The sequence below is a fragment of the Thalassophryne amazonica genome, chromosome 4, assembly GCF_902500255.1.
Source record: "Thalassophryne amazonica chromosome 4, fThaAma1.1, whole genome shotgun sequence".
NCBI classification, from domain to species: domain Eukaryota; kingdom Metazoa; phylum Chordata; class Actinopteri; order Batrachoidiformes; family Batrachoididae; genus Thalassophryne; species Thalassophryne amazonica.
The window spans coordinates 72,842,325-72,855,751 of record NC_047106.1 but is presented as its reverse complement, the minus strand read 5'-3'; the positions used below and the strand labels follow the sequence as shown (position 1 = coordinate 72,855,751).

Here is a 13,427-nt window from a genome sequence, read left to right as displayed (position 1 = left end):
TATGATGGGTATGTCCCATTCTAAGATATTGAAAAAACCTATTCTAACATAATGAGAAAAAAATTCTCATGAAGCTATTTTTATTCCAGCTTCTTAAAACATTTTCTTTGTTAGCACAGATATTCACACAATTTCCTCTATCAACATTAGAATCAACTGTCTCATCTCTTCATTTTTCAACATAAAAATATATAATAGGTGGTTTCATACAGGGACAACTTTGGTCTGCCCCTTAGAGTCAGTGGGCCCTATCTTCCACCTGTTTGAACGCAGCACACAGCTTAGTGCAAATGTCTTTGCTTGTGTTTGACCGAAGCAGTTATTATTATTCTCAGTGCCAACATCACTTAAGTAGCAAGTGTAGTTGCCCTTATCTGCCCTTATCATGCTCAGGGGTGCACAGATAAGCATCCCTGAGGTTTTAAAGTGAGGTGTTGTCAGGCACGGTGCTTGTGCTGCATTGTCATCATCAGGCAGGAGAAAGCAAAAAATAGCTGCTCTAAATTTGAGTTTTTCAGCTCTCTATATGTTGCAGTATTCAGATATACCTTAACCTTCCTTCACAACTAGCCATACGTGCTGCTACAGGCAGTCTACAGGTGAAAAAATGGCAAAACATGAGATGAGCGTGTTGTGCATGTGTTCAGTGCTGTAGAAGTCTGCAGACTGTCTGTAGACACCTTCACTGTGTTATGTGTCGGACGCAGCGTTTGACAGGACCCAGCATAAAATAAGCAGAGCACGGTTCAAAAGATAATAGAATTTAATAATCATAGTGAGTTTAGTGATAAACAACCAAAAATGTCCGCGGCCTGGTGAGGTGAAAACACAGCGCGCTCTCAGCAGCGCAAACGGCCCGGAGCCACAGCAGTTCGGACCCAGGGACCCCGCCGACACCCCCCAGGTGGCCACGACAAACCGAGTCTGTGAAGAAAGAAAACATGAGGTGAGTCCAACACTCTCCACCCAGAGAGACACAGCTCAAAAGGGTGCACACAATCAGCAAACACTTCCTGGCTTAAATATATATCAGCTTCTCACCCTGCAGGCACGGAACAACTCAGTTCAAATCTCCACTGCAGCAGAAGCTGATTAGACAATTAGCATAACGTGACAGCTCAATAACACAAGGTGTGAGGGACACCAAATCCACTGTCATTACTTCATAAAAGTCACCAGAACCAAATTACCTCAGGAAGTGTGCTGAAGAGCGTGAGACCTCACCCAATCCTCCTTCACAGACTGTGGCGTCAAACCTGAAGCGGTCTCTGCGTCCGTAATGGTGAGATTGTTCTCCTGACGTCGATCTCACACGTCTGCTCACAAGGTCGAGTCTCTGGCAATCACACACTGTGCATTCAAGGTTTAAGTGCAGCAATCTCTGATCAAGACAGAATACACCACAGCTGTGAGCCCTGATGACCTGCACGTGAAAACAAGCCTCAGGTGTTCAGGGTGAGGTCCTAATACTCAGCCACTCAGTCCTGAATGCATACCACCTGGTGGGAGAAACAGAAAACAAAAACCAAGCCAGCCAAACACCCCAGCACATAACACACTGCTGCACATGCAAATTCTGTGGGTCTTGCGAAAGCTCAAGAATGCATGATACGGCATGTATTGTCGCCACGACGAAATATGCCCTGTCGCCGGCACATATTATCCCAAGCAACAATATATACTGACAATTAAGGCACATATTGTCTCTGGTCATTAGAGCAAAAACTAAAACTTGATGTTTAACTATGAATTTTTTTTTTTCTCTGTCTCACACGCACGCACACTCATTCGCTCTCATTATGTCCACCAAGAACGTTATAAAATCATCAACATTCATTTATTTAGCGTGTGATATCTTCTGATCTGAGGTCGTAGCCCAAATATGTTTTTTGTTTGCTTGGTTTTTTTCCCAGCTGCCAGCGGAAGGCTGCAGGCAACTCCATCACCAGAAATGTCGCACATCAACTGCTAACCCACGACACAGACTGCCAGCATACAGAGGTCTTAAAAGTAGGCTTCCCATGGATGCACACGGGGTTCAGTTCTGGCATTTTGTCACTGTAAGCACATGAAAAGTGTCACATTTATTTTCTTGGAAGCCTTCTCGACAGCACCAGGAATTTTCGCGACCAGTGCACACAGGACCAAGGAAGATAGTTTGATCCATCCTGTTTGACTGGAGATGCTTCTGTGCAACAGGCTGTAGAATGCCACATCGTGTCAGCATAAATTTTAGCACTCAGATATTGGTGAATTATTCAAAGTGCTCTGGTGATATTGGCTCAATAATAATAAAAATGCCAGCACTTCTGCTGCTGATGGCGGTGATAGAACAGGGCACGCACTAGAGACCTTGAACCCTCACACTGTGCGATGTATGCGTTGTAGAGTTCTCTTGCACTCCTCCCTTCCTCACCATGGTTTGCCAAAACACACAGTTGAACAGAAAATGAATGTCGCTTGGTGACGTGATCCCCAAAGTGACACTTAAGGACCAATGAGGTGGTGCAAATAACAAGAGAAGTTTTATTTCATGTATTATGGCCCCTTCACACATAGTGCGAAGTTTGGACGGTGTTTGGATAAAAAGGCGAAACAGCGTGAAACAGTTCGAAATTAGCGCACCACAAAATATCGCACCGATGGGCAGGCGTGCACGAACCAGGTGCGAGAGTTCATGCCAGCTGCGGCACATCGCGCTGCTTATGTGGAAAAAAAAATCATATGACCCACTGGACATGAACCCACACCGTCCAAAAGCTCTGATTGCCAGTCAGAGACTTTACCACTGAGCTACAGAGCTGTTCTTTGAAAGCTGCAGGAATCTGCCTCATATCAGGAAGGACATGGAAGTATTACAAAAAAAAATTAAATCACACACCACATAAAAACACCGCCCAGACTCCCCAAGTAACCACTTATTTGACACAAAGTCATTCCAGCAGTACCCAAATTACATCCAAAGAGACCAAGAACCAAAGACATCCAGTCATCGCCTTAGATCACTGGTTGTGATCGAAGGGACCATACAGTATGGCAGGAAGCACCAAGACTGTAAAGACTTGGTGCTTTGTTCTCCTGCAAAGATATTACCAACATAAGTCATCATGTAGCCGATGGAATTTCTTTACCTGGTTGTTCAGTTATGGTAATTACAAGAGGTTATGTAGGTGATGATGGGGGAGACGGGGTGGGGTGGGGTTGGGGGTGATTCTTGACTTTCTGAACAGTATATGGAAAAAAGTTTGTAGGTTTCTGTATACTCCACAAAATAAGTGTGTAATTTATGAGAATTGTTCATGATGAATACCAGATAAGTGCCCATCCTAACTTTGGTGGGTGATTTACAATCTGCACAATTCTCCAGTGAATGTGGTTGAAGTGAGACAAGTAGAAAAGTATTTTTTCCTTTTAATTCTCATTACAGTTCATTTTTTCAAGATCCTTCACCAGAGGACGCTACAATTTGTCAACCAGGTCCAGATGATTTATATTAAAACTTCATCACAGTTCTGTCATGGTACCACTGCTATTGTAGTGTTTCTAAAATCAGCCTTGTTTTATGTTATGATTCAGTTCTCATTCAGAGTTGAGGGAAAAATAATGTCTATGGGTGCAATCTTGATGATCTATTGCACATAGTCTAGAGCATGTAGCACAAGTTCATTTGGCTCACATCCAACTTATTTTCACAATTTACATAGCGTGTAATCTTCATGCTTAGTGGGGAGGTGATGATCTAGTGGTTAAGGCACTGGGCTTGAGGTCAGAAGATCCTCGGTTCAAATCCCAGTCTGACTGGAAAATCACTAAGGGCTCTTGGGCAAGGTCCTTAATCCCCTATTGCTCCTGGTGTGTAGTGACCGCCTTGTATGGCAGCACCCTCACATCGGGGTGAATATGAGGCATTATTGTAAAGTTCTTTGAGCGCCTGATGCAGATGGAAAAGTGTTATATAGATGCAGTCCATTTATGCTATATAGAGGGTATGCACTGATGTTATCAAAGCACACCCTGAGATGGTATATCTTCACGTTGGTGGGAAATAGCTGAAAGAAATTGGTTGTTTACAGCAGTCGAACATTCCCAAATTCTGCATCCTGGGCCTTATGTATCAACGTTGCGTACGGCGATATTTGAGCGTATATGGGGTGTACGCCAAAATGGCTGCGCTACTTGGCATTTATCAGTGTGGTTGTTGGGGTACGGTGCGCTGAAAATATACACCAGGTTGAGAGGTGGTGTAAATTATACACTAAAATGAACCAGCACTGGAATCCACATAAAAATGTAAATGATCAACATGATAAACAGTGCCATCATACAAATCAATGCATATGTTACATAAATAACACTTTCCTGATTATACTACATAATAATTAATACAAATTGTTGGTCTATCGAGCACGGTCCGTGGCCACAGCGCTGACCGCAAAGAAAGCGCTGCTCGCCTTTTTCTGCAGACTTCGAGCCTGGAGCCAGAGCAGCGCTGAGCTTAACTTTATGTGGTGTGATCGTTTTAGACTGTGAAATTGATAATTACAATTGTAGTGTTGTCATTCCCTTCGCCTGTGCTGCAATCAGGTTTTGTCTTCTCCATTCGTTTGTTACAATACAATAAAAAAAGAAATAAAATTTAAAAATAAAGAAATCTGAAAAATTAGGCGTGTCTTATTAATTGAGCTAGCAAATATCCACATGTCAAGAATTATTGACGTGAAAAGAGAATACAGTGGTCCCTCACTATAACGCGGTTCACCTTTCGCGGCCTCGCAGTTTCGCGGATTTTTTTAGTCCAATTTTGCATGCTTTTTTTTTACAGTGTATTGTGGTCTGCGTGTCTGTTTATAAGAATCTTCTCGCCCAGAAGAAAAAAGAGCGCCAACAACTACCCACAACTGTGTCCTTCACTCGGAAAAAGACACCTGCAGCGAGGTTTGACTCAGAGGAAAAAGGCGCGGCGTCAGGACAAAGAGGCGCGATCAGAGGAACTGTGAAATACTGGTCAGTCACTATTAATAATTTCTTATGTGTCCAACCTCGTACGTTGATCGTTAGAATTAAATTTGTTAGTTCTAAAAGCCATCATAATTATTTATAGGAAAACGTTCTATTTTTATTTCTCAAACACATGTTTGGGCCTGAAAACAGGTTGGTCTTATTTTTCTACTAAGGTTTGAACGTTGAGAGTGTTTAAAGCTTTAAAATGTCTATAATAATTGTAAAAATAACGCTGACTACGTAACTCCCGCAATAAACGAGGGACCACTGTAACACTTTTTTGATTATACTACAAAACAATTAATACGACGGCCGCTTTTGACGCTCTATCGGCACGCGTCGTGATTGGTGAAGTTCTTTTTCTTTGCCGTCTTCCTGGCTTCCATGTCGTAAAATGAGGGTGTGTCTGAAGCGGAGTCTGAATATTTATGGGTGTGTTTATTATAATTACGATTGTTTTCACCCGCCGCATTTATCAAGGTCACGTCGGACGTACGCTGGAAATGGACAGGTGCGCACTGCTTGATACATGTCATGGCAACTTTGGTGTACTTCAAATTTACACTGTAAATTTACGCCACAAGTGCGCCACATTGATACATGAGGCCCCCTAAGAGCAAAATCCTTTTTCGTGGCGAAGGACAGGTATATGATGAACATTGTGTGTACTGTCCTTCAGGACCTGTATTTTTTGTGGATGTTTCCCAGAGCTGCTGGCATGCGAATCTGTCCCTGATAGTCGGTACCCAGACATCTACAACTATGTCGTCAGGAATACAAATACTAGCACGGGCTAGTTTATGTTGTTCCTCCTACTTAGTGAGACATACATAAAATACATGTTAAATACTCTTCATACTAAAGTAATTTGCTTTAATGATTGTCATTTTTTTGTCATGAATGTGGAAATTTGTGCATTTACTGATGTTCATTCACAAAATGCTGGTTCGGCTATGACGGTCATTAACTGAACAGCCTCACAGAGCTCAGACAGGCTGAAAACAGTCTAAAACTGTTTGATTCATGATGTTTTTTCTCTTTGAGTCTAAAACTGTTTGATTCCTGTTGTCAGAGTGTGCAATCACTTTCTGCTTTGAGACCACAACAGCCTGACCACACCAGCATGCCCATGAGTGCACAGGTGAATGCAAGTGGAATTGCATTTTCACAAATGTGGGCACTGGGCATGCAAGCCACATCTGCATTCTCTTTGCCAGATAACTAAAGTTATATCAGGAAACGCTTTTCAATGAGTCCCTCCAGTGCACAAGATGTGACCTACTTGGCTGTGCAACTACAACTTATTGAAGTGAGTTACGCAAAGGGAGTATACCATTTCAGCCATGCTTCCAAATCGCAAATGACATTTCCTCAGCAAACTCATTTTGCAGAAACGTCCTCGCAAACCCCTTGGATTCCTGAAGTTCTCAAAAGCCCCTGCAGGTATCATGGTTTGGATTAAGGCTATTATCTGGTTGTCTAGGTTTCTGGGGAAATGTCCTTTGTTACTCTCCTGCTTCCAGATACACTCGTATTTTTTTTCTGCTCAGCACGTGCTCTAAAGAGGTGACCTGCAGTTTGCAGAAAAGAGTTTGTTAGTGTCACCACATGTGTGCACATGATTAAAAAAAACTCCCCTTTCTGCAATCTCTGGTACTTGGAGGTTTTCCAGAGGGTTTGAAAGTCATCTTTCTTTGTGGAGCTGAGAAAATAGTTTGGTTTTTTTTTTATATGAAGGATTATGTCATTCACCAAAAATGTACAGTCATAAATATATCTGCTTCCTGTGAGAGGTTTGTCCCCTGTGCCTGTTTTTAGCATGATGTATGACAGTTACATGATGGACATGAAATGGATTTTGTAAGGTGCAGAAAACATGTTGTCACAAATCCGTACACAAAAAAAAGTTATTTTTGTTGTTCTCTACATTTGTGTTCAGTACAATAACCCAACAGTTGCACAACATTTCAGTCTGAGAGTTTCCATTGACAACAAAACAGTATGTGTGGAACATGCAACAGACAAGTGACAAATGAGTGGAGAAACACAAGGAAGTGTGCGCTGAGCTACTTAGTCTGTTGCCACCACAAACAACCCAGACTCAGATAAGTGGCACAAAATGAATGAATGAATGAAACACAAGAAATACCCCTAAATGTGGCACAAGGGGTTACTGAATTGTTTCCTAAGTGGGAAAATGATGTAAACCATATGCTGTGGCATTTGCAGTCACCATAACTCAAACAATTTTATCACATGTTAGAAAGTGCTCTGTACTGCCATCATTAAGGGTAGTATCTCACTGGGCTGCGACAGCGTGCAAGCAGTAATTGTAAGGGAATTTGCTTGATTTCTTGCAAGGTTCGCCAGTTGTCTCAATTCCCTTGCTTGGGTTGCATGGTGGAGATTGCATGTCGCAAAAATTTTGAACTGTTCAAAGTTGTCAAGGTGACAAGGGTCCTCCCAGTATGCCTTCAGAGCCATCGCTGGTGTCGTGCAACCCTCTGAATGTACTCGCTGGGACTCCTAACAGTCGACATTTGTGAGAGAACAGTGGGAGGTGAGCCATGAAAATGCATTTTGACTGAATTGAGAAAAAATTGAAGCTCTGGCATTCTTGGTGCCAGACGCGTGTATAAGATGCCATGGGAGCACCCCAAAATAGTGGAGATGACTGGAGAGGAACAGTCTCTTCTGGAAGTGGTGGAGTTGCTGCCGGCCTGGCTATGCACACAGTTGCAGTGGACTTCAGGACAATTATCTGTGCTTTCTGGATTCATACGTTTAATGTTTTTTGTTTATTTGTTTTTGGCTGTCTGATGGTTCATTCTGGGCTTCTGATTGGACAAAGCTCCGGTGGCACTATGTGTTTTTGAATCTTTTCTCTCTCTCTCCCTCTCTCTCTCTCTGTCACTCCGAGCACTCCGAGGATGTGCAGGAGAGTTGTTTGTACTCGCTGTGAGGACAACGTATGAACAGTGAGGAAATATGATGTTACGCTTTCAGGCCATGGCAAACTCCACTCAGATCTAGCTCCTTCTAGTACATTTATGTCTTTAAGCCGGGAAAATCCTTCTGCTAAATGCAGCTGTCTTTGCTGCTATAGAAATGTGAGTCCATCAGAGCCAAAAGTCCACAGGAGACCGACGAACTAATCCTTTTGTTTTATCAGTCTTACAACCCCAATTCCAATTAAGTTGGAACGTTGTGTAAAATGTAAATAAAAACAGAATACAATGATTTGCAAATCCTCTTCAACCTATATTCAATTGAATACACCACAAAGACACAAAGACAAGATATTTAATGTTCAAACTCATTTTGAAATGGATGCCTGCCACACGTTTCAAAAAAGCTGGGACAGTGGTATGTTTACCACTGTGTTACATCACCTTTCCTTCTAACAACACTCAATAAGCATTTGGGAAGTGAGGACACTAATTTGTAGGTGGAATTCTTTCCCATTCTTGCTTGATGTACGACTTCAGTTGTTCAACAGTCCGGGGTCTCCGTTGTCGTATTTTGTGCTTCATAATGCGCCACATATTTTCATTGGGTGACAGGTCTGGACTGCAGGCAGGCCAGTCTAGTACCTGCACTCTTTTACTACGAAGCCATGCTGTTGTAACACGTGCAGAATGTGACTTGGCCTTGTCTTGCTGAAAGAAGCAGGGGTGTCCCTGAAAAAGATGTTGCTTGGATGGCAGCATGTGTTGCTCCAAAACCTGGTTATACCTTTCAGCATTGATGGTGCCATCACAGATGTGTAAGTTGTCCATGCCATGGGCACTAACACACCTCCATACCATCACAGATGCTGGTTTTTGAACTTTGCTCTGGTAACATTCTGGATGGCCTTTTTCCTCTTTTGTCTGGAGGACACGACGTCCATGATTTCCAAAAACAATTTGAAATGTGGACTCATCAAACCACAGCACACTTTTCCACTTTGTGTTTGTCAATTTCAAATGAGCTTGGGCCCAGAGAAGACAGCGGCATATGTATGTGGACATCTTCGCCGTGAGTCGATGTGAAATATGGAAATATGTGGACAACATGGACTGACATATCATTTGTACCACTTCAGTGAGATACCAACTGTGAATTTGTCACTGTTTCATGTGTTTGGTCACTAATTCGTGTCTCCAACATCTCTCTAATAGTCACAGCCCAGAGAGCTAGGACCCTAACATACCTACTGAGGAAAAATGTTTTGGAAGAACAATGTCCCGCCCCTCCAGTAGAAAATGTAGAATCAATGCAGAAGGTGCATTAAATATGTTCTTGTTGTATAGGCTTTAAAAAATGTACATCTTGAGTGTGTCTTCAGTCTGGCTTTAAAAGTCTCCACAGAGTGGTAAGAGCGTGGTAAGAGAAAGCTCTGTAACCCGCTTTTTCTTCACCCATGGACACACAATCGGCCTGCACCCTGTGAATGCAGAGCCCGAGCCAGCATGTAAGACTCAACCAGGCTGGCCAAGTAGGGGGGAGCCAGTTCATGAACAATTTTATAGGTCAATAATAATACTTTAAAATCAGATCTCGGAGAGACCGGAAGCCAGTGCTTTCTTCCTTTCTGTGTGGAGTTTGCTTGTCCTCCCCATGTTTGTATGGGTTCCCTCCAGATCAGGAGTGGGCAACTTGTTCCAGAAAGGGCCAAGAGGGTGTAGGTTTTCTTTGCAGCCACTGACTCCACCAGGTGATTTCACTGATTAATATCACTTTGAGCAGATGGAATCAGTTAATTAGTGAAATCACTTGGACAGTGTACATATGGTCCCACTCTGTCAGAGTGTTAGTGTTAGTTTTACCCTGGTGATTTTACTGTATATTCAGCATTACTCACATTATGTAAAACAGTTGCTTTTTCAACTGTGGTACATCAAAGTTCATGAGATGAGAAGGCCATGTCCTCCTTTTACGTTCTTCTAATCTGGTCTAGCATTTATTGTTTTTGAGTTATCATGTTAAGAATCTAAAGCATTCCTTAATTCATTCATCATTCACTCATTGAAAGTACATACCTAGGCACAAGCTGTTTATGTGGACTATGGATAATTGGGACAGTAAAAGCTTAAATAATCAACAGCTTTACCGTTTTTCAATCAAAGGTGGCTTTGTGTGTCCCACGATGAATTCTTCATTCTAAAGCACCACACCAATATTTGCCATTGGTTAGCAGATTCTTTTGCTTCTTGGAAATGTCTTGGTAGCTGCTCCAAAATGTCGCCTTTGTATGCTGACAACTAAAGGTCATCATAGGATAATTTACTAAGTCATCGTAACGGGTGGGATGTGAGCTGGAATGTCACTCTGAAGGCCAGATGTGACACAAACAATGATAAAATGATACAATTTGACAGGCTTAAACAATAAAAACCACATATCAGCTGTCTGTTTTTGCTCTAAACAAAAGGTCACACCCTACCTGTGCATAGGTTTTTGTTGTTCTTGCACCCCCCCCATTTGAAAACAGTCCTAGTTTTTGTAGTTTTATTTTGATATTGGTGGCAAAGATGAATACTGTGTGTGATATATTTAAGCTGAAATGTATCCTGTTGAAATGTTTGCCTGAATATATTACAAAATAAATTAATGAATTGATTAATTAAATTTTTGACCTTTGACCACATCAATTTCAATTTAATTTCAATTTATTAATTTATATAGCGCCAACTCACGACAAAGTCACCCCAAGGCGCTTCACACAATTCACAACAACACAAATTAATCTAAAATCAAAAATTAAAAGCAAGAAAAGCACAATAAAAAGATAAAACACAGTAGAATAAAAAGAAATTACAAAGCAAACACAAACAGATTAAATTAATGATAAGACAGTCTAAAAAAGTGGGACTTCAGTCTTGATTTAAAAGTCTCCACTGTGTCAGACTGCCTAATAACAGCAGGTAGATCGTTCCACAATCAACACAATGACTGACCTTTGCTGAAACAAATCCTTTAAAGGCAGTTCTGTGGTTGACCTTCATCCACACACTAAATTTGTGTGCGTGCGCGCGCGCGTGTGTGTGTGTGTGTTTCATGCTTTAACTTTTGTCACCATCTAATTTGTCCTCTGATGCTCTTCTTTTGTACCATAACACTCATCTATTGTTATGTCTTTCTGTCCTGCTCATGTTCCCTTTTTCCTTTAGTGTCATTGGTTCCTTATGTCCCAGAGATACTGTGACATTATGTAAAAAATACAGTACATTGCCACAATCTGTGCCACATTTTAAACCCTGCCCCATCTGTGACCTCAATGTTTCCTCAGTACAACCTACTTCCAAAACTTCACTGTGGTTTAGAATTAAATTTATTTCACATTATTGCCTTTTTAATCCTATTTGGAACACAAAAGCCTTTGTTTGAAAGCTTTAAATGTCACCAACAATGAACCTTCCATTTGAAAACAAGACGCTTTGTTCACTGAAGTTAGTCATTTGAATGTGTTTCATGCGGAGTTGTGACGTTGGGGGCTTAACTGTGGGTTTGCTTGGAAGTTTGTTGCCTTGTCTCGTCTTTGTCTTGTTTTTTTCCTGCTTCAGCATATTACTAATAAATTGATACAAGTTTCTACACCTTAAACACAGATGTATCATGATTAGACTGAACCACAGTGAATTTTCTGAAGACAAGCTGCTGTCATGAATTCCTATAGATTCAGTTTTACAGCTGTATCAGTTCTAAGCAATAACAAGCACTGGTTTTATTAGTCCTTGTCACTGGTGTTTGAACCGAGCCAAGGAGGGTTTGGTACTACCTCTGTCTGTCTTCCATTGACCCTGTAATCACGATTGCTTATTAGTTCATCAATCAATGTGTGTGTGTGTATGTGTGTGTGTGTGTGTGTGGGGGGGGGGGGGGGGGGCGACAATGTGTTATCAGGTTTTCCATGCTACCAATTTCCTCAGCCTGTGTTTTGACAAGAGGTCAGGACTTTGTTGAGTGGAGGAACTTGTCAGTGAAACCACCTGCTGACATGACCGGATTCATGGAACACCTTTACTGTCTTGGCCCTTGATAGCACACTGTTGCCCCACCCACGACCGCCACCATGATCAAGATCAAAGATAAACATTGGTACCTTGATTCTGTTTCTTTTGTTCCTAATTACAGGATGAAAGTAATGCATATGGTGACAACACTATGCCCTCCTTGGCCGAATTTTTAAAAAGTGATCAAGATAAAAGATCTTACCATTTCACCAAACAGAATCAAACGTCAGGGTCAAATATTAGTGATCAGGATGAAACCTCAGCAATCAGCATCAAAGCTCTGATCAGGATCTGATATCAGCGATCATGATCAATGGTCATCATCAAAGGTCAGGGATCAAAGACAAGTGAATTGGAACAAAAATAGGATGAGGATCACACCTCAGCACTCAGGATGAACAGTCAGGATCAAAGACAAGCAATCAGGATCAAAATGTGTGATCAGGATCTCAGAATCTAAGCTTGGGAAGACATTTGTTCAGAATCATCAAAAAGAATCAACAGATTAATCAATACTAAAACTGGTTATTTTTGCAGGCCCCTTACTGTCCTGAGATTGATTCACATTAAAATGCCATGACAGTTAAGCACATGCAAACACATACAGAAACAGTATATATGATACACGTGTGTTGTCTGTGATGGCAGGTCAAAGGTCAGGGTCGCAGTTGCCATTGCTACAGGGCACAGCACAATCCCATGAAGCATCCACAAACCAAAACTTGTAGCTTTCAGTTTTACAACATAAGAAACATTGGTCAGACAAGCATTTTTCCGAAAAAAAAAAAAAAAAAAATCGAGACAGTATGCACAGTCCCCAAACACAACACCATTGTTACTGCTGCTGACCAACACCGGAGGACGGTAAGAATTCTGTTGGACCTGGAGCTGTAAAAACCAGAGCAAGTCCATAATGTGGTCTGAGTGTAAGTGTGCCTAAATGACAACAGCTGCACTGAAAAATGTTTCTCTCTTTCTCTGTGTGTCTCCATCAGGTAACCACATGCTCTTACGAGTGTTGCCGTCCATTTACCCCAGACAACCTAATGCCATGCACCGTCACCTAGGCAACCTTACTGTGATGATGCCACAGCTGGAGTCCACAGACCAGAAACACCTGATCAGGCTCCTTCAGCTGGTTGCTGAGCAACATCCACTTGTGAGTGTTACTCATGTGTTTTAAAGTGTTGCTTGTTACATATTGTGAGTACACAAAATTTCTACATTTGCTTGTTAAATATTGTGATTACACAAAATTTCTACATTTCTGTGTATGTGTTTGAATGTTGAACCATTCAGCTTATGAGTCAAACTTAGTCACACCTTTTACTGCTCAAGTTTTTGGATCTTTTAATGAGCCCATTGAAGTGTAATGTGGGGTGGGGGGTGAGGGGAGTGCACAAAACAGTAGTTCAAGGTGAATGGCGC

The 13,427-nt window shown here is 41.7% G+C and overlaps 1 protein-coding gene across 3 annotated transcripts in view; it reads left to right on the top strand.

Annotated features, from left to right (window-relative positions):
- The window catches only part of veph1 (ventricular zone expressed PH domain-containing 1), a 294,852-nt gene that overhangs the window by 116,738 nt on the left and 164,687 nt on the right, over window positions 1-13,427 (top strand). For all 3 annotated transcript variants that reach the window (XM_034168109.1, XM_034168110.1, XM_034168111.1), the window contains one exon: window positions 12,995-13,158. In XM_034168109.1, coding sequence (XP_034024000.1) covers window positions 12,995-13,158 — 164 coding nt within the window. The remainder of the gene's footprint in view (window positions 1-12,994; window positions 13,159-13,427) is intronic.